The 24,340-nt window shown below is 47.6% G+C and overlaps 2 protein-coding genes across 3 annotated transcripts; one reads left to right on the forward strand and one right to left on the reverse strand.

Moving 5' to 3' along the window:
- Positions 1-419: 419 nt before the first annotated feature.
- On the reverse strand, positions 420-15,823 carry TMEM127 (transmembrane protein 127). Of its 2 annotated transcripts, XM_087938814.1 has the most exons (5): positions 15,573-15,705; positions 13,011-13,239; positions 10,213-10,609; positions 6,475-6,639; positions 2,669-4,517 (listed from the first exon to the last, which is right to left on the reverse strand). In XM_087938814.1, exons 3-5 carry the CDS (start codon positions 10,454-10,456, stop codon positions 4,210-4,212), a joined length of 717 nt encoding a protein of 238 aa, XP_087794940.1. In that variant the 5' UTR covers positions 10,457-10,609; positions 13,011-13,239; positions 15,573-15,705; the 3' UTR covers positions 2,669-4,209. The 2 variants fall into 2 exon arrangements, with proteins under 2 accessions (XP_026571035.1, XP_087794940.1); XM_026715250.2 differs by lacking the exon at positions 13,011-13,239 and having other exon boundaries at positions 420-4,517; positions 15,573-15,823.
- Positions 15,824-16,124: 301 nt separating this feature from the next.
- CIAO1 (cytosolic iron-sulfur assembly component 1) lies at positions 16,125-23,737 on the forward strand. Its single transcript, XM_026715248.2, has 8 exons — positions 16,125-16,260; positions 16,916-17,096; positions 17,210-17,358; positions 18,747-18,858; positions 19,638-19,726; positions 20,580-20,781; positions 22,014-22,101; positions 23,075-23,737. Exons 2-8 carry the CDS (start codon positions 16,958-16,960, stop codon positions 23,313-23,315), a joined length of 1,020 nt encoding a protein of 339 aa, XP_026571033.1. The 5' UTR covers positions 16,125-16,260; positions 16,916-16,957; the 3' UTR covers positions 23,316-23,737.
- The last annotated feature ends 603 nt before the right edge of the window (positions 23,738-24,340 follow it).

The raw sequence follows: 24,340 nt of genomic DNA on the forward strand, positions 1-24,340 counted from the left end.
TGGAATGGTGAGGGAGTAAGAATGGATATCCAGAGGGAAAAAACTGCAGACTACAGGAACCATGCGCTCTACTCAGGTGACCGTAAGGACCCAGGTAAACCTCCGAGTGGCCTCAACAACCCACTAAAAGGATCATAATAGTAATAGCCTTGGTGGTGTGTGTCCTGGTGTTCTTGCATCACTGCCAAACTTTGGAAGGGTCTTTCATTTTTATTTTTTTTAAACTAAAAGCATCTTCAGGCAGGGATGTAAAATTCTTTGGTTTGGGTGAGCATTTTGGAAGAAGGTTGAAGGACTTCATTTCACCAACTCAGCTCTAGCCCTTTTCGAACAGGGCAATTCTTTTTCTGCTATTCTAATCCTTTATTGTGCATTCAGCTTTGAAGAAAAAGAGACTCGAGGCAGACCGACAAGAATAAATGAACCACAATGTGAATATTATTTTTTTAAAAAATAGAAACATGTCAATGCAAAAAACTGTGGCCTTTGCAAGCGATCAAACAGACACTGGTCAAACTGGGTTTGCCCTTCCAGGTGGAGGAAAACCCACGAGGCGATCCTTCATTCCTTTACAAACCTGCACGCTTCAAATATTTGCCAAGAGGCCATTCACGCTGCCGTTTTATTCTGGGTAGAAAAAGGAATCCAGATTTTTAACCGATGGGAGTTAATCAACAGTGTTTCGTGAACAATGCGCTGGGTCTAAAAATGATTCTATGCAGATTATGTGGTTTTTATCAAGTCCCGCTATGGAAACAGAAGGCAGGTTGAGGCCACCAGTTTATTCTGAAGATGAATCAAGCTGCCCTTGGCACACGGAGCCTTTATTGCTTCCCAGCCTTGAGCCAGAAAAGGGGAAGAGAGCGGACGCAGCATTTCCCCATGACTCCCTTCAAGATCCAAATAGCCATGGCACTTATATCCCGCTTCACAGTGCTTTCCAGCCCTCTCTAAGTGGTTTTACAGAGTCAGCCTCTTGCCCCCAACAATCTGGGTCCTCATTTTACCCACCTCGGAAGGATGGAAGGCTGAGGGAGGGAGGAAAGAAGGAATGGAAAGAGGAAGGGAGGAAAAGGAAGGGAGGAAAGGAGGGAGGAGAGGAAGGAAGAGCAATAGCACTTAGACTTATATATTGCATCACAGTTCTTTTACAGCCTTCTCTAAGCAGTTTGCAGAGTCAGCCTCCTTCCCCTCAACAATCTGGGTCCTCATTTTACCCACCTCGGAAGGACGGAAGGCTGAGTCAGCCTTGTGTCCTGTCAGGATCGAACGCTAGATTGTGGGCAGAGTCAGCCTGCAACCCCGCACATTCTAACCCCGGCGGCACCGGGGCTCAAATACAAGGAGACCAGGTGGAAATAGTAAAAAGTGTGCACAATATTTACAGCCAAATCAGCCCGGGAGCAAAAGATCGCTACCGGCTGTTTTGTGAGCACGCGGAAAGCACAAAAGTCAGATTGGGGGACGGACACACACACACACACACGCACACTCCCCAACTGAACTACCTTTTAAAATTAAAATAAAAAGATCAGATTTCTTCTGCATCCCACAACTTTCTCCTTCTCGGCGCTGAAAAGGTGAAGCTTTTGGAGTCGAATTTAAAAAGCTATCCCAATATCTCCCCCCCTGCAATTAAGAGAACAGGGGAAGGGTCCCCTCCCCTCCACTTTCCAACCCTGTATTTATACGGAGGCCTGTTAACACGCTCAGGCTACACAGGATCTCATGTCCTCTGCAGGATCGGGCACAGATAAGAGAAGGGTTGAAGTCCACGGATGGACGGCTTACCGGTTCGCCCCGATTCGAGCGAACCGGTTGCTAATCTTATCGTTTTTAACTGCCGGTTTGGTGAGCCGGTAAATCCCACCCCTGGCTGGCCCCGCCCACCCCACCTTTCCCAGGAGCCTCCATGTGGCCCATTTTGGGTGCCAGGTAAGTACAAGGCCCGCGCAGAGGGTCAGGGAGGACATAAACCAGGATTCCCGGAAGTGCCAGAAGGCCGGAAACGGGCCGCTTTCCGGCCTCCGGAGCAGTGGTGGGATTCAAATTTGTTTTATTACCGGTTCTGTGGGCGTGGCTTGGTGGGCGTGGCAGGGGAAGGATATACTGCAAAATCCCCCTTCCCTCCACACCCCACTAGCCTGCTTTCCAGCTCCATTCTCCTGGGCAGGGCAACCAAAGAAGACCCAGCCGATCAGCTGGGACTCAATGGGAGGCAGAGAAGAGATTGGGGTTGGCGGGGCCGGTCAGAGTTGGGATTGGCCGGTTCTCCGAACTACTCAAACATTTCTGCCACCGGTTCTCTGGAACCAGTCAGAACCGGCTGAATATACCACCTCTGATCCGGAGCCCGTGGGTGGCAGTTTTCACCCTCCCGGAGGCTCAAGTTAAAAGCCTCCAGAGCCTGGGGAGGGCAAAGATGCCCCTCCCCCACTGCCATGGTGCAGGAGGCCGAGTAGGCCACGCCCATTACGGCCACGCCCACCCAGCAACCAGGCAGAGAACCGGCTGCGGAAGTTTTCGAAGCGCAGCCCTGGATTTCAAGTCCTCTCTAACTCTGATTCAGCCCCGCTAGCCTTACGATCACAACAAACCCCCTTTGACCTCCCAGGCAGCTTTCGCTGCGTTTCTCTTTTAAATCTCGCTGAACAGGAACAACCCTCCATCAAGTCAAGCCGGTTTTACTTTGTTTTTAACAGTTCTCCATCTTTTTTCAAAACACAGACGCGCATATTCCTTGACAAGGCTCACTCACTCCTTTTCGTGTCAGCATCCTCCCTCCCGCGGTCAGTAAAAGCACATTTTAGTGAATTTAAAAATCAAAATTAAAAATTGCTGGCTTATTTGAAGCGGGTTTACCTCCACGCAGAGAATTTTTTTTTTTTTTTAAAAAAGGAAAAAAGGTAACTATAATTCTCTTCGTACAGGAAGCGAACAGAAAGTGAAATGCTCTTTTGAGTTACTACCTGCAGCTAACAGGAGGACTCCCGTCTGTGAAACACGCCAGCGGATCGGGAAAAATCGGGGCCAGAAGCTCTAGGGAGAAGGTAAAATCGGTGGGGGAAGAAAAGACCTATCGAAAAGGTAACAGTGGAAATCAAGCCTGCAATCAGTTTTTTTTTTTTTTTGCATATAATTGGTTGCATTGGTGGGGGGGGGGGGGAAGAACGTGGTTGTGATATGTTGCCTGGCGAAGAGGGGCTGGAGGCCCGGCAATTGTGCAGCGGGGGACGCCGGGTGGAAGGACAGCCCCGGGAGTCCCTTGCCAGAGACGACGGGCACCCACCTCTCTCCCAGGGAAAAGCTCAGTAGTCGCAATACCCTCTTGGAGTGCGCCACGCCTCGTGGCCCCCTTTCCCCCCCCCCCTCCACCCACCCCGTCAGGGAAAGTGGCCGCGCGAAGAAAGAGCAAGAGAAAGTGCAAAACGCTTGCGCAGAGTCGCAGGAGTGGACGCAACGAGGGCGGGAGGAAACGCCAATCCTGCGTTTTCAGGAAGCATACGGGGTTCAGCTCTCCACAAGCCGGTGCATAGAGGAGGAGTCCCATCTTTCGGGGTGTTGAAGGCCAAGCCTGTTGGCCCCTGGGGGTGAACGTCGGAGAGGGGTAACCTTCCACTCTTCCCCACCCCCACCCCCAAAAAAAGGAGAGCTCTGTGGATGGCGGGACAGGACGGCTGAATTCTCCACCGCCCAACGCAAAACGTCTTCGCGCAATGTCAAAAATGGCGGCACCTTTCCCTCCGCCCGCCCACCGTCGCCTTTCCCATCCAATCAAGCCGTCTACAGGCCTTCCTTCCCCGAGAGGTGGCTCTCCTCTTCAGATCTCTCGCTCTGGAGCCTCAACCAGCTCTGCCGCTCGAAACGTCGGGCAGTTCTTGGCCCCCCCCCCCGAATGCCTGAGGTTCAAACCCCGCTCCCAAAGGTCACCCCATTGCTTCGGAATCCGACCGCTTCAGAGGTCGCTGCATGAGCAAGTCTTCAGCTCGGGCTCCTGGTCTTCTCCCCAGACAGGAAACGGTAAAAAGGGAGCAGATCCACGGGGGGATTGGGGGGGCGGGGAGGAAAGGAAGAAACACCTACAAGAGGAGGTCCCAGGAAGAGAAGGGAATGCCTTCCCAAGCAGTTGTGTGCGGGTTGACGTTCTGGGAGGGGCTGGAAGAAAGCCCCGCCCCCCCCTCCTTGCCCCAGCCATCGTCCGGGGAAGCGTTATGGCGTGTAAGCCGGCGGCGGCTGGAACTGGTTGATTCCTTCGTACTCCGCGGGGTAAGGTTCGTTCTCCTCCATCTCGGACAGAAGCTCCAAGGCCTGCTCCTCTTCTTCAGTGGGGTAGTGGCGCAGCAGGTTGGCGGCCGTGGCCAGGATGGATGCCCCGCCGGCTCCGGCCACCAGGTAAAAACTGATGGCAAACGTAACGTAGACCTGCGAGCCGTGGTACTTCTTGTGCTGCTGCTGCTGGGCTAGAATCAGCTCCGACGCCCAGTAGCAAAACCCGATCACCGTGGCGCACTGCAGCACTGTGGGCAGAAGGAAAAGACGGATGGGAGCATGGGGAAGGAGGACGTGGGCAGGGACCCTTTCTCGGGCTAACAGAGAGAGAGACAGGCAGACACTGAGAGAGACAGAGACAGAGAATGAAAGACACGGAGACACACACACACACACACAGAGTGATAGAGAGACAGAGAGAGACAGGCAGACACTGAGAAAGAGAGAGAGAGACAGAGACTGAAAGACACACACACACACACACAGAGTGAGAGAGAGAGAGAGAGAGACAGGCAGACACTGAGAGACAGAGACAGAGACAGGGAATGAAAGACACGGAGACACACACACACACACAGAGTGATAGAGAGACAGAGAGAGAGACAGGCAGACACTGAGAAAGAGAGACAGAGACAGGGAATGAAAGACACGGAGACACGCACACACACACACACAGAGTGATAGACAGACACACACACACACACACACACACACACACAGGGACAGCTAGCGAGGAGCCAATGGGTTGCATCATCTCAGTTACCTGCTAAACGAACATTTATTTATTTTTTTGCTTTTTGAACTCTCACACTCTTTTTAAGACGAAGGTGTGGGATGGGGAGAGATAAGATCTTTCGGGATCTGAAGCTGAATGTACACGTTGGACTGGTTTGTCTCATGGAGAACCGACTGGACAAAAAGATGCTTTACGACTTGTTTTTAACGCAAACGTGGGGTAGAAACCAAATGGACTGCAAAAAGCAGTTTAAATGTCTTCCCGGTGGTTTTTATTAGTCCCCTCCTAAGGTCATCTGGAGGTGATTTTGTGGCCTATGGCCAAACCAAGGGCCAAAGACTTTGAGTTGCACCGATGGGAGAAAGCCTAGGTGCTGCTTTCTCTGGTCCCAAAGGTGCTTTTACAAGAGGCAGCTGGACTTTTTTTGATCTAGTTTCACCAAAGTGAGTCCAGTTGCGTCTCAAAAATGCAACTTTGGGATATCGGTAACCTGGATGACCAAAAAGCTTTCCCTTGTTAGTCCAACTAATTGGGCCTTCAGCACAGACGCGGACTCGGTAGAGGAATGCGGCACCTGTGCTTAAAAATTTCACAAGGGGGAAAATCTTAACACGGTAGGAACACAAACAGGGGGGGTGTTTGAGGCTCCAAGATCGAGCACGCGTGGAGAAAAATGGAAGTATTTGGTGGACAAGTTAAGAGAGACGGGCGGTTGTGGAAGCCTCACGGAAGCTGCCCTGCAAAGGAGCCCAGAGCGTAACGTAAAATCAAGGCCTCCCCAGCAGTGGTGAGCTGCGAATTTTTTAGCAACTGGTTCTCTGGCTGGGTAGGCGTGGCTGGTTGGTCATGTGACTGGGTGGGTGATGTCACTCATCACATCCAGCCGCGCCTCCTGGCCACTCACCTCAAAGGAACAGGTGTCAAAAGATATTTCTCTGGTCTTTTAGAGTGGCCAGCAGAAAGGGAGTGGGAGGAGTAGTGCATACCGTAGATAATTGCTAGGCGGCCGAAGCTTCTGGTGCTCAAGATTATTACTGGAGAGCATGATGGATGACTCTTGGCTATGGATGTGTCCCATTGGGGAATATACATCCAGGAGGTGGGGGAAGACCAGGTCAAGGGGGAAATGAACGATGTGTCTCAGAGTCGGCTGCACCCAGGTAGCACTGGCACGTTCACTCCTAATAAACCTTTTTATAAACTCTGAGAGACGCGGCTAGAATGATTTAAATGGGGATAGATTGTTGGATCCCTGACAACAGGTAGGAGGATTCAGCTGGTTGGGGCTAATCCCATCACTGGTTGGTCCACCCCTGCCCATTTTTCGGCCTGTGTTTGAGCCATTTTCAGGCTGTTTTGGGGGGCATTTTCAGACTAACAGCCCGAAAAACAGGCAACGCAAAATCGGAACAAGGGATTCGGGCGAACCGATCCGAACTGGCTGCAGCCCACCTCCGCTCTCCAGCTACCTGTGAGAATGTGAGCAAACGCGTAACGGCGGGTAATCTTCAGTGCAGCGTGTTTGGGGCCGAAGACGTCGAGAAGGAACGCGGAAAGGCTACAGATGATTCCCAAGAAGCAGAAAGCAGCGATCACCCGAAGCAGCAGCACCGTCTGTGGATTCATGCAGTAGTCTGGATGGAGGGAGACAGAATCAACAAGTCAGTTGCGTGGGGGGCTTCACTTCTGATCCGAAGAAACGCTTCCTCGTGTCACAGATTCAGCCTTCCAGTTTACAACCCGGGTCTATAGGACGTTGCCATCAGAGGTGGCATTCAGTCAGTTCGGACCAGTTCTGGAGAACCGGTTGCGGAAATGTTGAGTAGTTCAGAGAACCGGCCAACCCCGCCTCCAACTGGCCCCACCCCCATCTATTCTCCGCCTCCCAGCTGATTGGCTGGGTCTTCTTTGGTTGTCCTACACAGGAGAACGGAGCTGGAAAGCAGGTTAGTGGGTTGGGGAGGGAAGGGGGATTTTGCAGTAACCTTCCCCTGCCACGCCCACCAAGCCACGCCCACAGAACCGGTAGTAAAAAAAATTTTTTTTGAATCCCACCACTGGTTGCAATATTTATTTACTTCTGATGTTCAACAGACTTCTGTTACTGGGATATTCTTCAGATCTGGATAATTTGTCTCTTCAGAATTTGCCCAGGAACTTAAACATTTAAAATGAAAGAAATGTAAGAATTGCCTCTTAAATCGGGATTCTAAGAATTCACATATCTCGAGGAGGCCGAGTTACAGAAGGCTGAGGTGGGTGGAAGGGAAGTATCTCAAACCACGTGGTTTAGAGAAAAGTAATGTTCAATGGATCAAAAAGAATTAGGTTGGGTTACTTTAAAGACAAAAATAAAAATTGTCTTAAGAGTTGTTTAGACAAATGGCAAAGTCTTTCTTTGTTCTACGCTGGTCACCGGGGTTTACTAACTTCCACAAGAGCAGCACCCTGAAACGCTACAACCTGGTACGGATCTTATCTTTTAAGAGGCACCCATTGCGCTAAAACAAATGTCTTTTCCATATGAATATAGATAGAATAGGATTCTCCCCCCATCTACCCCAAACTCTCCAAAAATCCAGGACCAAGTCTCATCGCCTTAAAACTCTTTCTCCATTTCACAAAACCCACACTGGATAGTTTTCTGCTTCGGCTTTTCCGGGAAATGAGGGCTGCATCCTGGTTTTATGGGGTAAAGATTGTATATTTCTTCACACCTAGGGATATTACATAATTACATGCCATACAGAATGACATAAAACACCTGAACATTCCTACAAAGTAATCTTCAGGTGTTTATGTCATTCTGTGTGGCTGCCTACCTTGCAAACAGTGATGATAAATAGCTAGCAGTGTTATTGAAAACAGGTATTACAACAAGCATTATATATTTATATATCTAAAATATATATATATATATAAAAAGCACAAGACCACTCAGGCATCATAACAAAATCTCCACACGCAACAAACTTGAAATCTGGCACGTCGGTTCCTCTTGGCTTCTAGGGGCTGACTCAGAAAGGATTTTTCCAAATGACTCATCAGAGCATTTAGAGCAGGGGTGTCCAACCGTGGCAACTTTAAGACTTATGGACTTCAACTCCCAGAATTCCTCAGCCAGTCATGATAGCTCAGTTTCAGTTTCAATTTCAGATCACCAAGCAGCTTGTGAAAGCAGTTTCACTCTGACAGTTTCCTCAAGGACTACTTTCCACCTACTTTCCACGGTGCTTCACTGGTTTATCCTGAGGCCTTTGCCCTGGCAAGAAGCAGAACCATAAAACACACACACACACACACACACCCCTTGGCTTGATCTTGTGGTTTAAGCACCAGGTTATAAAAATGGGGGAAACAGTGAGTTTTAGTCTTGCCTTAGAGGCATGAAAGCCAGCTAAAGTTTAAGCAGAATATTCCCTCCTCAATGTTTAATGTTGGGTGTTTCAGTCATTATTTTTCTTTTTCCCTTTTTTATACATTTTTTTTTCCTTTTTTCATTGTTACTGTTGGATGGATGAGGGTTTTTTTTTCTCTGCAGGTTTTTTTTTGTTTTGTATTTTATTCCCATCAATAAAAGATAAAATAGTAAATACCTATTTTTTAAAAAAGGAACTTTTAATTCAGATCCGTAAGTGCTGGTGCAGCTAATACAAAGGTTCACTGTTTATTCATTCTGGTGAAAAGAAGGCGGATTTATTTGTTGGTGCCACCGTGTTCCATCTTGTCAAAGGCTGGGGCTGTGAATCAGTGAGATTTAATTCTTCATGAAGTAACTCGGTGGGTTTAGAGCGCGTGAACGTCCAAAAAGAAATGCTCTGAAATTTGATTTGTATTTTTTTTTTAAACTCTCAGTGTTTTCCTCTCTCCAAAATCAACTTTGGGAGAACAAGAAAAACGATACCAGAGTTTTAAACAAGAACTGCTTGACATTGTTCCCAATCTGTTCCATGCAGGTCCTCCCAATTCAAGAAACTGAAAATCCTGTTTTAATGCCAGTTCGCCATGGTTACAAATAACAGTAATAACAAAAAAAACACTACAAAATGTGCTCAGTTTCACATGGAGCATAATCAGAATAATATATCAGAATTTGATATATATGCAAGACTAATTGCCCTAAGCTGGCAACAATTCAACCTCATGTCAGTAGGACCTGAACTGAAGAGGAGTGATTTGGTGGGGTGGGATGTATACCGTGGAACAAACAAACCCAGGCTTGTGACTATAATAATCTACTTTTAAAATGGAGATTGTGGGAAAACAAGTGAGGACAGAGGAAAGTTAAACAAGCAATGAGAATCTGAAATTCCTGGTTGATGTCCATAGTCTTCACTTTGGTCAGGATAGTGTTAAACCAAGAAGTCAACTCCACCAGGCAGCTAAAACTGTCTTTACTGAAGCTGATTATAACAGAATCTTGTGAGTCTGATTGTTTTTACCTTCTCTCCCTTATGTTCAGTTATGAGTCAGTGTAGCACAATGACAGCAATAATACTAACAGTAATGTATGAAACTTATATGCCAACCGGCTCTCAATGCCTCACGACAAAGAAATTAAAATAAAATCAATGCAACTGGCTTTCCAAGATTTTGTTATCCCCCTTAAACGTTACAACCACTCTTAGAACTTAGAATAACTCTATTGTCACTTTGAATATACACTACACTAATTGGCTTACCATTAAAATGAAATTTCGTTGCGTATGTCTCTCAAACGGTCACCACTTCCAATATACACACAGACGCACACACCCGTTACTATGGCAGCTGGAAAGTAAAGATTCTTGAAGGCTGAGACAGTGACTCCTTAAAAATGATTTGTCGAGTCGATTTAAATCAAGCCTTTTTACTCGTGGTTTCGCCTCTGGACAAATAAACAGCAGAGGATCAGACACACGAGGCCAACCTATAGTTCTCTTTTAAGAGCATCCGTTTCCTGCTCACCTTTGTTTATTTATATTTAACATTTTTATTGTACTTCTTTTCTTTTCACACATCTCGGTCATCTCTAACAGTACTGAGGCATCTTTGTGACGTACGCACATTGTGACGTCCATACTTTTCTAATGATTCATATACATTTCTGTATCTTCAATTCTTATCCCTATTGTCCATCCGTTCCTACCCGTTTTCCCCAACTGTACAATACCCCGAGTCTTCCTTGCCTTTTAACTCTTAGGGTTTAACTTTGAACTCATTCTCACCTTTAAGTAGATCCGGGTCAATGTATCCCAGCACATCCGCCACACCCAGTTCCTGGCGAGAACAAGTGCCCCCATGTATCCGTAGCCAGGCGGGCTCTGCCAAGGCGGTGCACAGAGCGGTTATGGAGAGCGCCCCGGGCAAGGCAGACGCCAGGCTCCTTTCGGGCTGCTTGGGCAAGGCACTCCCATCTTGGCCTCTTCGCCTCCGGCCACCTGGCAACACTGAGCCACTTGGGGTATACATTCGGGGGTCCAGCCGAATAAATCCAACGCTGCACCGAAACCCTTGGGGTCTTCAGAGGTCGGCACTACCGGTGCCGCTGGAGACTAAGCCAGGAGGCTAACAGAAGGCCTGCAGACAGGGCATGATCATCAGAGGAAGGTCGGTCTCTGGGCTCTGTTGAGGAAACAAAAAGAGACAACTGATGATGACAAGCATCATCTTCATGATCGTGACAAGATGGTGGTGTGGTTCTCTGGCAGCCGGTGCAGACGGCAGCGGAATTGGACAGTGGGAAAGAACAGGGACCAGGCAGGGAGTCTGGAGAGGACTCGGACAAGGGTCCTGCATCCGATGCAGAGATGGGGCCAGGGCCATCAGGGAATGGGGTGATGACTCTGGAGCCTCCACAGTCTGGCAGCAGCGAGGCAGAGGACCCAGGGGAGCCTGTTCCCAGTGCGCGTGTGCGCAGAGCTGCTAGAAGGCAAGAACAGCTGAAACAGAAGGGGCGACTCAGGAGTAAGGCTGGGAGGTGATTGACCCTCCCCTAAGGGATAAAGGACAGGCAAAGGTAGAGAAACCTTTGCAGGAAGCAACTTTGTTTGTTCTGTTCAGATTAATCCTTGAAGCTCTGTGTGGACTTCGTACTTCAGTTGGTTTTTTATAATTCATTTGGCACTTTAGTTGTTAGCAGTACATCAAAGGAGAGAAAGGTAGGTGCTTATCTCGAGGGACTGTTTGGAACTCATTATGGGCTGGGAATGCACATAGTTCCCAGCACTGAAATAAAACAAAGAGTTTTTTGGACTAAGCGTGCACTTAATTACAGTCTCTTGAAAGCCTTGGTCAGAACAGATGGGCAAGAAACTATTGTTTGTAATTGACCATGGTATGGATGCATGAAAGTTCCTTTCTAACTATCAGAGTTTAATTGTTGGGCTGGAAAACGTTGTAAACTTTTGCCCAGGTCAAGCAGAGGGGGGGCGGGGGGGACGACAAAACAGCCATATTGGATCCCTCCCTTAAAGGCATGTGAAGATGTTTGGAATCTGAGTTGGCAAAAAATATAAAAGATTACAATAATTCTCAGACCAAAGAAAGGGATTAAGCCCAATAGTCAACCACAAGGATCTTTTCTTTAAAGCAATGGGGATTCGATGCATTACATGGTTCCATAAAACATCCCTTTTTTTGTTTCAAAGCCGCTAACATATAAAAAGAACTCGACAAAGGCCACGCATGTCACCAGACTGACAGCAATACGTGTAATACTCAAAAGAGAATCAGTGAATCACTAGATGCCGCCTGAGGAACATAAACAGGATGGGAGCTCTTACTATCGAAGCCGCTGTATATTCACACACTCTTTCCTTGTCAGCAAAGCAACCTGCACCAACTGGAGTGTTACTCAGCATTACGCAGATTCCAATTAACTGGGGAGAAAAGGGGTTCATCCCATATACCCCTCAGTGATAAGAAGCAACCCTTTCCTGAGCTACTCTTCAATAGCATTCTCACGGATCTTATCTAATTCCTGAACCAAATTACCTTTTAAAAGCACCTCTTTAAGGCCAAAGAAAATGGAATGAATTTACAACTTGCAATTTAGCCGTATAGCTCAACAAGAATAACACGTTTTTGTCCATTTGCACTGACAATTTCTTTCTCTACATGCTGCTTCTGCCACTATTGTTTATCGTTTGGGTTCCAGCCAGGAATTCAAGATTCTTTGCAGGAGGCTGTTAGCTCTCTCTAGGTTTTTCCTAAGAAAAAGATGCTGTGGGCAACAGACACCGCAATTCACCCTCAGACTCTTTTCAACCTTGGTGCCTAGTGTGCACAATGGCTGGAGCATATTAGATTTTTAACGAGGAAACAAATTCAGGTCAGAAATAATTCAATCAAAGCTGGAGGCTTGTGGGGTTATTAAAAGGAGCAAAGTTCCCTCTTGTAACCTCTTCCGGAATTGATTTCTACAAACAGCTCAATAATTAAAAAGAATGAAAAGAAGTCATACATGTTACTGAATTCAACCCATGCTCAGGGCAGGAATCCAAAACTACAGGTAGTCCTCCACTTATGGCCACAATTGAGCACGACAGTTCCGCTGCTAAGCAAGGTTGTTAAGTGAATTCTGCTCTATATATGACCCTTCTTGCTGCAGTTGCTTGTCAGGTGGCCGCAAAAAGGTATAATCACATGACCCAGGAACACTGCGAGCGTCATAAATATGAGTCAGTGTCCTGACCCAAACCTGGTTCCACAAGAGCAAAAACAAGACCAAGGTACCAGCACAACCTTTTACTGTTTCATCTATGAAGCCTGTTTTTTCACAGATAAAAAGGCTGCTTCCAACTAATTAGCTCCAACAAGGAAGAACCTTGCCAAGTTTGTTCAAGACTGCCAAGAACAACAGACAAAGTTCCTAAACAATAAATCGAAGAGTCTCCAAACACCAACCCAGATATTCTAACATCCACCAGGCTCGAGTATCAAACTTCTTTGCCTTCTGCAAAGAACTCAGTTTCTCAGCTGGCTTTTATCCCTTCAGGGAGGGACCATCACCTCGCAGCCTTACCCCCGAGGTGCCCGTGCTGCTGCAGTTGCTCTTTCCTTCGGGCTCCTCGGGGGCCTCTTCCTCACTGCTGCCAGCCTCCACAACCTCCGAAGGCAGCATTCCACTCCTGATGGTCCAGGCCCCTCATCTAAGACCTCGCTCTCTGAGGTCTCAGCCGTCCACACCTGCTGCCAGCGAACCACAGCGGTCAATTGCCTAGCATCCGAATTTTGACATCACCATGGGGATGCTGCAAATGGTCATACATGTGAAAAATGGTCACAAGTCACTTTTTCTAGTGCTGTTATTAACTTTGAACAGTCACTAAACAAATGGTTGTATGTCAAAGACTGCTTGTATTGCCAATATAAGGTTACTGGTCTTCGCTTAGCATGCCCAGCTCCAAACTTTCTGGATAATGGGCTGTACTATCAAACTGCTCTTATAATAATATCTGATTTACATCTATTCATTCAGCCAGAGTTTTGAATTTACGACGGCGCTGGGGGAAAAGTGACCAATTTCAGCAGCTCGACATCACACGATTGTCTTTCACAAACGAAAACTTCCCAGCTGGCTTCGGAAAAGGGCTTGCTTAACAGCCCTGGGTTTCACTTAACCACCATTCTCCAAAATAATCTGTGCCTGGAAAAACACAAGCAGGACAGGAAGGGAATAAAAGGTTGCGGCGAAGCAGTTGTTCAGATCCAAACTGAACAACTCTACAGTGGAGCCTTTAAGAGGCCAGTGTGGAAGTGTCTTTCCCACACTCAAATGTCCTTTTTCCAGCATTCTCTGACCAGGTAATTTTTTTTCTCTCTCGCCCATTTTCTCTGGCTGCTCTGAACTCCAATTCAAGGATTAGCCCAAGCAGAGAAGTGACTCTCGAGTTACAGGTTACCTTTACTGCCTCCCATATAATATAAATGATCGGCGTTTATGACCCTGCAGTGCTGGCAAGGGTTCTTTTATTTATTTATTTCTTTTTTGAATTTGGTTCCTGGTATTTCCTTCCCTGTGTCGTTGTTCCCTGCATTTCAGCTGGTATCGTTTACTGTTATCTGATTTACTTGTTTTAGTAAGTCGTATGTGAGAGTCAAAGGGTGACCAAGGAGGCATCTCAAACTAGGTGACTAGCAACTTTTGTGACGGGTGTGTACACACACACATACACTACACACACACTAACACTATAACTTTTGTGATATGTATGTGTGTGTATGAGTAAGTGTGTATGTATGTGTGTACACATACACTACACGCATATACATACACATACACTACACACACTAACACTATAACTTTTGTGATATGTATGTGTAGACACACACACAATAAATATACATACATACACTAGACAAATTGTATAACTTTTGTGAGATGTGTTTGAGTGTGTACATAGTACATACACACACACATGTACACTGTACACACACATATACATACACATATACACATATTCACATACTAACACTATAACTTTTGTGATACGTATGTATATGTGTGTGTGTGTGTGTGTGTATATATATATATATATATATATATATATATATATATATATATACACACACACAATACAGACGAACACAATACAGAAGCCTGATGATGGCAGATGAGATTCTGCCGAAACGTCGCTACAACTTTAAAAGCACAACTATAATGACGTGGGAAAATACCCGAACAAAACTGAATACCATACAAGTAAGTACCCACAAAAACTTAACATATATATATATATGTATGTATGTATGTATATATATATATTGTGTGTGTGTGTATGTATACAGACACTATATATACACACACACACACTATACACACGTACACAACACAAACCCTATAACTTTTCTGATGTGTGCATGAGTGTGTGTGTACATACACAGTTCAGACACACCTACATACATACCCTACACAAACCCTATAACTTTTGTGATACGTGTGGTATGACCGAGGGTGCACACACACTACACACACACACACACACCACACTCACTTTGAGGGCGGGCATCAGACGTTCATTTCCAAGGTGTGCCCGGGTGTTCAGAGGGAAAAGACAAAGGGACGGTCGAGGGTGTCTCGTGATCCTTTATCTCCCCTGAACCAATAAACGCTCCAAATACAAGGAACCCGCTGAGCCTCCAGCGGGGCTCGAAACCCAAAGGGGCCTCCAACCTCGGAGCACAGCTGCGGCTGGGGGAGTCTGGGGGTCGGAGCCCGCCAGCCTTTAAAGCTGGCCGAGGCTGGAGAGCTCACCCCCCCCCCCATTCCCTCCTCCTCCTCCTCCTCGCCATCTTCGCCTTATCGGCCGGCCTCTGTTCCCCCGACGCGCCGAACCCCCAAATCCCGGTCGGCGAACCCCCAAAGACCCCAAGCAGGAGCCCCTCCCCTCCCCTCCCCGCCCTTCCAGGTAGTCCGCGGGAAGGAGGCCCCTCCGCACAGGCCGCCCGCCCAGACCGGGGCGGATGGGGGCGGGGGAGGAAGGAGCGGGACATCCCGTCCATCACCGGGTCGGTCCGGGCCGGACCCAACGGCACACCCCACCCCTCCCCTCCCCGCCGTCCCCCGCGGGCCCTTCCTCCTCACCGCTGCCGCTCCCGAGGCCTTGAACCGCGGCGGGCCTCCGTGGTGGTGGGGGGGGCAGGGGCCGCCGAGCTTGACAAAACCGCCGCCGCCGCCGCCGCCGCTCCCTCAGCTTCCCGGCCGCCGCCGCGCTTCCGCTTCCGCTTCCGCCCCCTCGAGGCGACGTCAGGGCGGCCGGAGGGCGTCCTGAGTGACGTCACGGCGTTCGGGTCGCGTCCCGCGCGGCGCAAAGGCGTCCATGTCGCGACTCGCGTGACGTCACGGCGCCGCGTCGGGCCCGCCTCAGAAAACCTAACCGCCATTACTGTGCTCGCTCCCCTGCCCCACCCCCACCCCCACATCCGCACAAATACACACAACGGGCCGAAATGGGTTGCGAAGCAACTCGTGAAGCAGGAAGGCTTTGGGGGCCCGAGGAACATCCCCCCTCACACCTCCCCCGGTTCTTGGGGAGCCTGGGCTTCCTCGGCGGTGCTGAGAGGAAACAAGGGGGGCGGGGGGAGAAGGAGGAAGAGGGGGAGAAAGACTACGAATCCCAGCAGGCTTTGCGGCGAGGGCACTTCCGGTGCTGCCTCGTCAAAGGGACTTTCGCGTTGGATCCAGCCTGATAAAAACAAGGAACGGCAGACAGGCCCTGCAACCACATAGCCCATTCTTCCCGGCCAGGGGCTTTTTTGGGCCTGACTCTCAGGTGAGTGCTGAGGCCGTCACTCCCGCCGGAGCGAGAAGCAAAGCTTTAAAATTGCAAGTCTGTATATTCCTTTCCTGGTGGTGGTCCTCGACTTACGACCGTAATGCAGCCAGCCTTCCCGCTGCTAAGCGAGACGGCTGTTAAGTGAGGTTTGCTCCCCATTGGATGATCTTTCTTGCCACAACCGTCATTACAGCGGTTAAGTCACACACACACACACCCTTTTCCCTGCTCTTTTTCCTCCCCTTCGTTTCCTATTTCCATCCTTTGTTTCTTTGCCTTTTATAATAATAAGCAAATACAAATTTTTTAAAAAAAGATAAGTTAGTAACCCAGAAGGATGCAAAAGGTGGATCATGTGACACCCCCTCACACACACACACACACACACACACACACTGCGACCGTCATAAAACCAAGCCACTTACCCAGTGTCTACATTTTGTAAGTCTGAAAAATGTCCCTTTTTTCTCCCACCACTGCTTTTTTTTGGGGGGGGGGGGTTTAATTTTTTTAATTTTATATTTTACAATAATTCCACCTTTCAGTTCAACCTTATGTCCACAGGCCAGTCGGTCAAGCGCTCCGGTTTTTAATCCCATGACCGTAAAGGAAGCCCTCCTGCTGAAAGAAAACCTCTTTATTTTATTTGCAGGGGTTTTAAGGTTCGGTTCTGTCGTGACCACTCGGTGTTCCGATGAAGGACTCGTTGACCCTCCTGTCCCGCATCCAGGCCCACCCGGATTCCCGTTGCTGGTTCCTAGCCTGGAATCCTACAGGGACACTGCTGGCTTCATGTGGTGGAGACCGTAGCATCCGCATCTGGGGGAAAGAAGGTAGGCTCAGGTGATCAGCTTGTGGATACCTGATTAATATGCTTAGTCTTGGGGTACCAAGATCAGGCAGGGATGTTGCCAGCCACATTGCCAGGTGCTTTCTCTCTCACCAGGTGATGCCTGGGTGTGCAAGTCCCTTCTGGGTGAAGGGCATCAACGGACCATCCGCAAGGTGGCCTGGTCCCCCTGCGGGAACTACTTGGCTTCAGCCAGCTTTGACGCAACCACCTGCATTTGGAAGAAGAACCAGGATGATTTCGAGGTACAGCATCCTTTGTGGCTGCTAATTCAGATTTGCTCAATGGAGAGATCATCTGTTTAAATTGCTATATTTGAGGATTAGCCAGTAAAAAAAAAAAAAAATTAAGGTTATCTTAAATCCTTCGTTACGTACCGCTCTTGTAGATTCATTTGGTTCCAATATTTTCAAACGAGCATCACGTGGCAGCAAGAGAATTGTGAAAATAAAGCGGGAATGTACACAAAACACGACTGTATTTGGAAATGTTGCAACTCGCAATAACGAATATTTACGGGGCGCAATTTATAGTACACTAGAGAAATGCAATTCAGAACTGTGCAATTCAAATCTTGCAAATCTTGCCTGGGTGCAAAATTGGAATGCAGTTAAAAAGAGGGAGCAGTGAGAATCTCAATGGAGAAATAAAAAAGATCAAGTCACTTTAAACATACTTTTCTAAGACAAAATTTTTCTAAGCCTTTTGCGACTTTCTGACAAGCAAAGTCAATGGAGAAGCCAGATTCATATCATTTAACCACTGCAATGATCCAGTTAGAAAAGGCGAAGAAAAGGCAGTAAAATGGGACAAAACTCAGTGTGATGACCTGGAGTGTAACATAAATGTAACAAAATCCAAAACGTGAATAAATGTCCTTTAATGTTCCAACTTGGCCCCACTGCTCAATAATTCTCACTTGGAGATAAAATGTACTCAAAAATAGTCTTCAAAAGAAAGCAATACAGCCCGAACTTAATGAACAAATAGAGATGAAATAAAAAACCAAAACAAACTACAATGAAGGAAATTCCACAACGAACCAGGATAAGTAATTACCAACTTCAAAGAGATAACAAGGCAGAGTCTGTTGGAAGGACGCCAACCAAGATAACTTCAGCCCAAAATAAAACACACTTTGCTTCTGACAATGCTGTGTTTGAACAGTCTCTCTTATATACTAGTCTCCCCAGCTGCAACCAGTGAGGGGGATTATGGCCGCTTCCTCTCGTAAGCCAAGTTGTTTAGTTCTCCATTCCTGCGTGTCCTAGGATGCAGAGGGCCTGGTTCTTCCTCTGACTGCCCAACCAGCCTCTGCCCTTCCCCAGCCTCCTCCACAACCTCCAGAGCCGTACCTCCACTCCGGGCTGTTCCTCCTCTCCCTCAGAGTCCGACTCTAACAAGGGCATGACATTTAGCAACATAAATTTTGAGCTCAGTTGTACTAACAGCCAAGGCAAAAGTCAGCAGAATTCCAGGAGGCTGGACTTAGATCACTTGTGGGAACGTGGTGATTCCAAACTGATGGTGTGTTTGACTCCACCCTCCCGGTCATCTCCGCTGCTGCCCGGCCATCGAACATGTCTCTTTGTGGTCTCAGATTGAAACGTCCCCTCTCTCTTTCTCCACCCAGTGTGCGGCGACTCTGGAGGGCCACGAGAATGAGGTGAAGTCTGTAGCCTGGGCCCCGTCCGGCAGCCTCTTGGCTACCTGCAGCCGAGACAAAAGCGTCTGGGTTTGGGAAGGTGAGCGAGAGCTTGGAGAATCGTGGGAGGCAGGCAATCCTTTGGCGATAGGGGTAGGTTGGCAGGAGGGGGGGTTGGCGTTGGAATTTTCAGAACCTGTTATGATGCCCTCCCAAAGTGGCTGCCAGGATAACCATGACAAAATCCCCATCGGTCAGTTGTGAAAGGCAGCTTTAGCCCGAACAGCTTACATCTTGCCATAATATCTCCAACACCATCAACCCCGCTCCCATTTGATCTGGTTTTGCTCTCTGGGCGCACAGGAAGGAAGGACTGCTTTCTAAGAATGTCAAAGAGATTCATGTAAATCAGGCTTTTTAAAGTAATAACATTAGGGAAGCTGCCCCTGTCGGCCAGATGTTCAGACCAGATTTGGCATTTTGGTCCACCCATCAAGTCCTTCCCAAGGACCTGAGATAGGCAGGTGCGGATGCTTGATGGTGTTGGAGATATTATGGCAAGATGTAAGCCGTTTGGGGTAAAGCTGCCTTTCACAACTGACCGATGGGGATTTTGTCATTGCCAGTGATACTATTAGTAGTAGTATGGTTTGTCACGGAGTCAGCCTGATGTTCAGACTGGATTTGACATTTTTGTCCACCTATCAAGTCCTTCCCAAGGACCTGAGATAGATAGGCAGGTTTGGATGTTTAATAGTGTTAAAGGTATAGTCACGGATGTTAGCTGTTCGGGGTAACGCTGCCTTTTGTGATTGACGGATGGGGATTTTTATTCAATCACTTTTTTATCAAATCCTCCCTGCTCCTTCTCCCTTATAGTGGATGAAGAGGATGAATATGAGTGCATGAGCGTCCTGAATTCTCACACGCAGGATGTGAAGCATGTCGCCTGGCATCCTAACCAAGAGGTGAGTCCGGCTGGCTTCCTTGGGGTAGTGTTGTAATGACGAGGCAGTCGAGTTGTTTGATCATGAACAACTGAATTATGATGATGATCTTTATTGGAGTCCAGTCTTGCATTTATACACATTTTTAGTTATCCTCCATCACTGGTTAACTTTGGCTACTGCTTAAGTTTCGTTACTTGTTTAGTACAGTAATCCATACAGTTAATTATCTCTAGTTAAAGTCTAATATATGTCTACTTTCCCCTCTCCAATTCTCCTTTATCCATAGATTAGTGACTTTGTTTGCCTGAGTTGTATTTGCTTGGAAACATTCTTTATCTGAGGTTTGCCGTCCGAGATTGGAACATTCCTGCAATTACAACTCTACAGGGTAGGGTAGGGAGGTCTCCTTTTCTGCGTTGCTACAACAACTGGAAGATGGTTTTTGTGAAACAAATGCAGAGATTCTCTGGAAATGGGCATTTTCCACGTAGCCCAGCAGGCTGTGAGTCCTTTGTAGATTCTGTAACAGCTCTGTTCCCCTAGGCCGTCCGCCTGGTAAACTTCGCAAGATTCATTTTTCTCACCACGTACACGTAGACATCCAAACTAGACTGTTGTTTCTCTGGGTCATATGATAGATGTGGGTAGATGCATATTTATGTATTTATGTGTCATGGTTATGTATTGTATATTGGAGGTGGAGACCCTTTGGAGAGCTGTCTGCAGATAAATTTCATTTTAATGCATGACAATTAGTGTACATCCAAAGGGAGAATAAAGTTATTCTGAAGTCTGAAGTCTTTGGTTCTTCTGCTGATGCCGATCTGGGTCTCCCTCTTGGGGTTGTTGTTTTTTTTCCCCCTCCTCCCAGCTGCTGGCATCTGCCAGTTACGATGACACCGTCAAACTGTATCGTGAGGAGGAAGACGACTGGGTGTGCTTCGGCACCCTGGAAGGGCACGAATCCACGGTGTGGAGTTTGGCTTTTGACCAGAGTGGAGAAAGGCTGGCTTCCTGTAGTGACGACAAGACCGTGCGCATTTGGCGCCAGTTTAAGCCAGGCAACGAACAAGGTGGGTGGTACAGCGTGGCGCCCTGTGTTACATCCCAGGGGAGTAGAACTCTTCCTTTTTATTTATTTATTAAATGTATTTGCCATCCACCTTGCTACAAGGTGTCCCTGGGCGGCTTACAACATTGCAAATAAAAATTCAAAATGATGATGAAAAGATGGGAGGGAGCATGATGAGGTCGAAAGTCCCTACAGAGAGTGGTGAGTACAGTGGAGAAGATTATAGGGAGTTCTCTTCCCGTTATTCAGGGTATTGCTTATAAATGCTTATGTGCCTAGAGCTCAAAGCCTTGTTAGAGACCCCACACACCCACTTTATGACCTGTTTCTGTTGCTCCCCTCTGGGAGGAGTTTTGAAGTACTTTCTAGCAGGGCCACCAAATTCTATAACAGCTTTTTGTTCTAGCAAACTCGCAAGATTCGTTTCTCTCCCGTCCACACATGTACATTCGGACCAGACTGTGTTGTCTCTGTGTCATACAATATATATGTGGGTATATGCATAATTTTTTATTTATTTATTCCGGCATGGTTATGTAGTGTATATTGGAAGTGAAAGCTGTGTGCAACAAAATTTCACTTTAACGTACGCCGGTTAGTGTCCATTCAAAGTGACAATGAAGTTATTCTGGTCTCCTAAATTAGTCCATCAACCACCTCCAACATGGTACCCGGGTGTCACTAGCTTTAAGAACTGTAGTGATTCAGATAAAAGATAACAACCAGAGTTGGAAGGGACCTTGTAGGTCACCTAGTCCAACCCCCCGCCCAAGCGGGAGGCCCTACACCATTTCTGACAGATGGGAGTCCCGTCTCTTCTTGAAAGACTCAAGCGATGGCGCTCCCACAATTTCCGAGGGCAGCTTCTGTTCCGTTGGTTCACTTAACTACTGTGGCAAGAAAGGATGTAAAATAGGGCAAAATTCACTTAGCAATAGAAATTTTGGGCTCAATGACGGTCATTAAATTGAGAATTACTTGTATTAGACTGCCTGCATCTGAGCCAACTGCATAATCCTGGTTACCATAAAACTGGGTGACTTAAGGGCCACCGCATCCCCCTTCCCACCCAATCGTATTTTCTATCCCAGCAACTATTCCTCAACACCCACCCACCCCCAAACCCTTGATTGGACCTCTCTAATTTAAACCTCCCCTCCCTCCAAAGAAGCCTGAAGCTCCTGCAGCGGAGCCAAGGGGCAGCAGCGTAAGGAACTCCCTTGTGTGTTTCAGGTGTGGCCTGTAGCGGTCCCGATCCCATTTGGAAGTGCGTTTGCACCCTCTCTGGCTTCCACACGCGGACCGTCTACGACGTGGCATGGTAAGTGGAGAGGCTTCCCACCCAGAGTGTCCCGGGACAAGCCGAGATCTGTGTCGAGGACGGGTTCCTGTGGGGGTGTTTTGCAGGTCGCGCACCGTTGTGGATGAAGGAATAGCACAACTTTTTAAGTGCTTCTCTACAGAGAAATGTTGGTCCGTGAAAGCTGTTTTCCACTGTGGAACATTTTAAGTTTTGCGACTATTCTTGATTCCTACAATCAAAGCCAAACTCTGCCTCTTTGCAGCATCTTTGGATAAAGATGTTTTAGCTACTATCTTATAGTTGTCTTAAGACACTAATTTTTACCTCTTAACCTTCCCCACCAAAGCACAGAAAAAGAACAGCTGCATCTCTAATAAACCGGCAAGAAGCCACCTTCTATATTAGGGTAGGACCGCAAGAAGAACAAAGCTAAGCCACCCCTGCTTAATCTAGTGGCCTGGAAAATAAACAGGCATCCCATTTATAAAATCAATTGATCCTTCTCCCTATAAATATGAATCGTGCATGCTGCCCGTCGTCCTGGCAGAAATTGCAGGAACGAAAGGGGGTAACCGGAGGCCTTTTAAGAAAAGACAGGACAGCCACTTCTCTCGATTTGCATGTCTCCTGCTTGACCAGGGGGTTGGACTAGAAGACCTCCAAGCTCACCTCTTTGTGTGGCACGATGGCCCAGTGGTGAAGACGCTCACCTTCCACTTGGAAGGTTGAGAGATCAACCCTAGGTAGCAGCAGATCTTTCCTCTCCTAGGGCGGGAAATGTATATATATATATATATTTGCTGTGAACTCCACATAGGCATCAGGAAGGGCACCCGGCCAGTAAATGCTCAGTTCCACCCCACCCCGAATTAAGGGATTACATCGTAAAAAGGGAGGCATTTCACGATCAGCTTCTCTTTCAAAAGCCCCGCGACGTTCTGAGCCATCTAATCCTAAGGTGGAATTGTTTTCTTTTCCAAATTCTTGGCAGGTGCCACCTGACAGGCGCCTTAGCCACCGCCTGTGGGGACGACGCCATCCGGGTGTTTGAGGAGGAGCCCCTCTCAGACCCTCATCAGCCCACCTTCTCCTTGGCTGCCCACGTGGCCCGAGCCCACTCTCAGGACGTGAATTGTGTTGCCTGGAACCCCAAAGAGCTGGGCTTGCTGGCTTCGTGCAGCGACGATGGAGAAATGGCCTTCTGGAGGTACCAGCGCCCAGAGACCTGCTGAGTATCTTCTTGTCTCCAGGGTGGGGTTCACAAGCATAGATCCCACCCACCCCCCCTGGAAAAAAAAAACCCCAGCTAAGCCTCCTACAAATGGATATGTGGTCGCTGTTTCCATCCTTGCCGAAGAACTGCAGTTCCCCACTATCTAGCAGAGGAAAACACTGGATTTAACTGAAAGGGAATCTTGATTGTTCTCTGATACGGATCCCAGGGTATTGCCAGAGCGGACTGCACTAAAGGGGGGAATTTGAAGGTAGGCCCACGGGGAACCTCGAAAAGCGTTCTCCTCCCTTCCACGCTGGCTTCCGAGTAAGTGAAATCGTAAGCTTGAAATATTGGTTCCTCCTTAACAAAACCAGGCAAGGGAAAGGAGCTGTGATTTGGACATCTATACAAAATGAATAAAGTAGAACACCTGTTGTACACCTTGGCTGCTTTATTAAGCTATAGCTTCCCCATGGTGGCTAGGGAAAACACAAAAGATTTCTCTCTCGGGGGGAAAAGGAAAGAGAGAGGCTGGAGGAAGATGGGAAGGAGGAATTTCAAAGGGCAGGATTGATAGTACAAGGTTTGGGGTTTTTTTTGCCAAGGAATGTCTTTCTTCGGGATTCTTTTTTTCCCCCCGTTTATGATGGGCACCTAGTTTTTCTCCACTTCCCATTTCATTTTTAAGAACCATCATCTCTAAAATCAATTATTTTTCACTCCTGAATGACCCGATGGGGACCGACTTTTTCATCATTTCCTTCACCTTATTATCATCCATGTTCTTTCTCATCCATTGAAATAATAGCTGCATTCACCGTTCCAATCATCTGATTTTCTTTTTTTCCCCGGCACGTTGCGGTTCCCGCAAACCCATCCAGCTTCTTTCCAGCGGGAAGACAAACCCGCGACAAGTAGAGAAAAATCACAATGCAGATTTCTTAAGAGCTTCTCCTTCCCCGCCTCTTTTGAACTCCTGACAGTGGACAAATGTATTAGAAACAGACACCCCCTCACGCTCACTTGACAGTTTCCTCCGGG

This window comes from Pseudonaja textilis, chromosome 9 (genome assembly GCF_049901715.1).
Source record: "Pseudonaja textilis isolate UNSWEBS1 chromosome 9, rPseTex1.2, whole genome shotgun sequence".
NCBI lineage: Eukaryota > Metazoa > Chordata > Lepidosauria > Squamata > Elapidae > Pseudonaja > Pseudonaja textilis.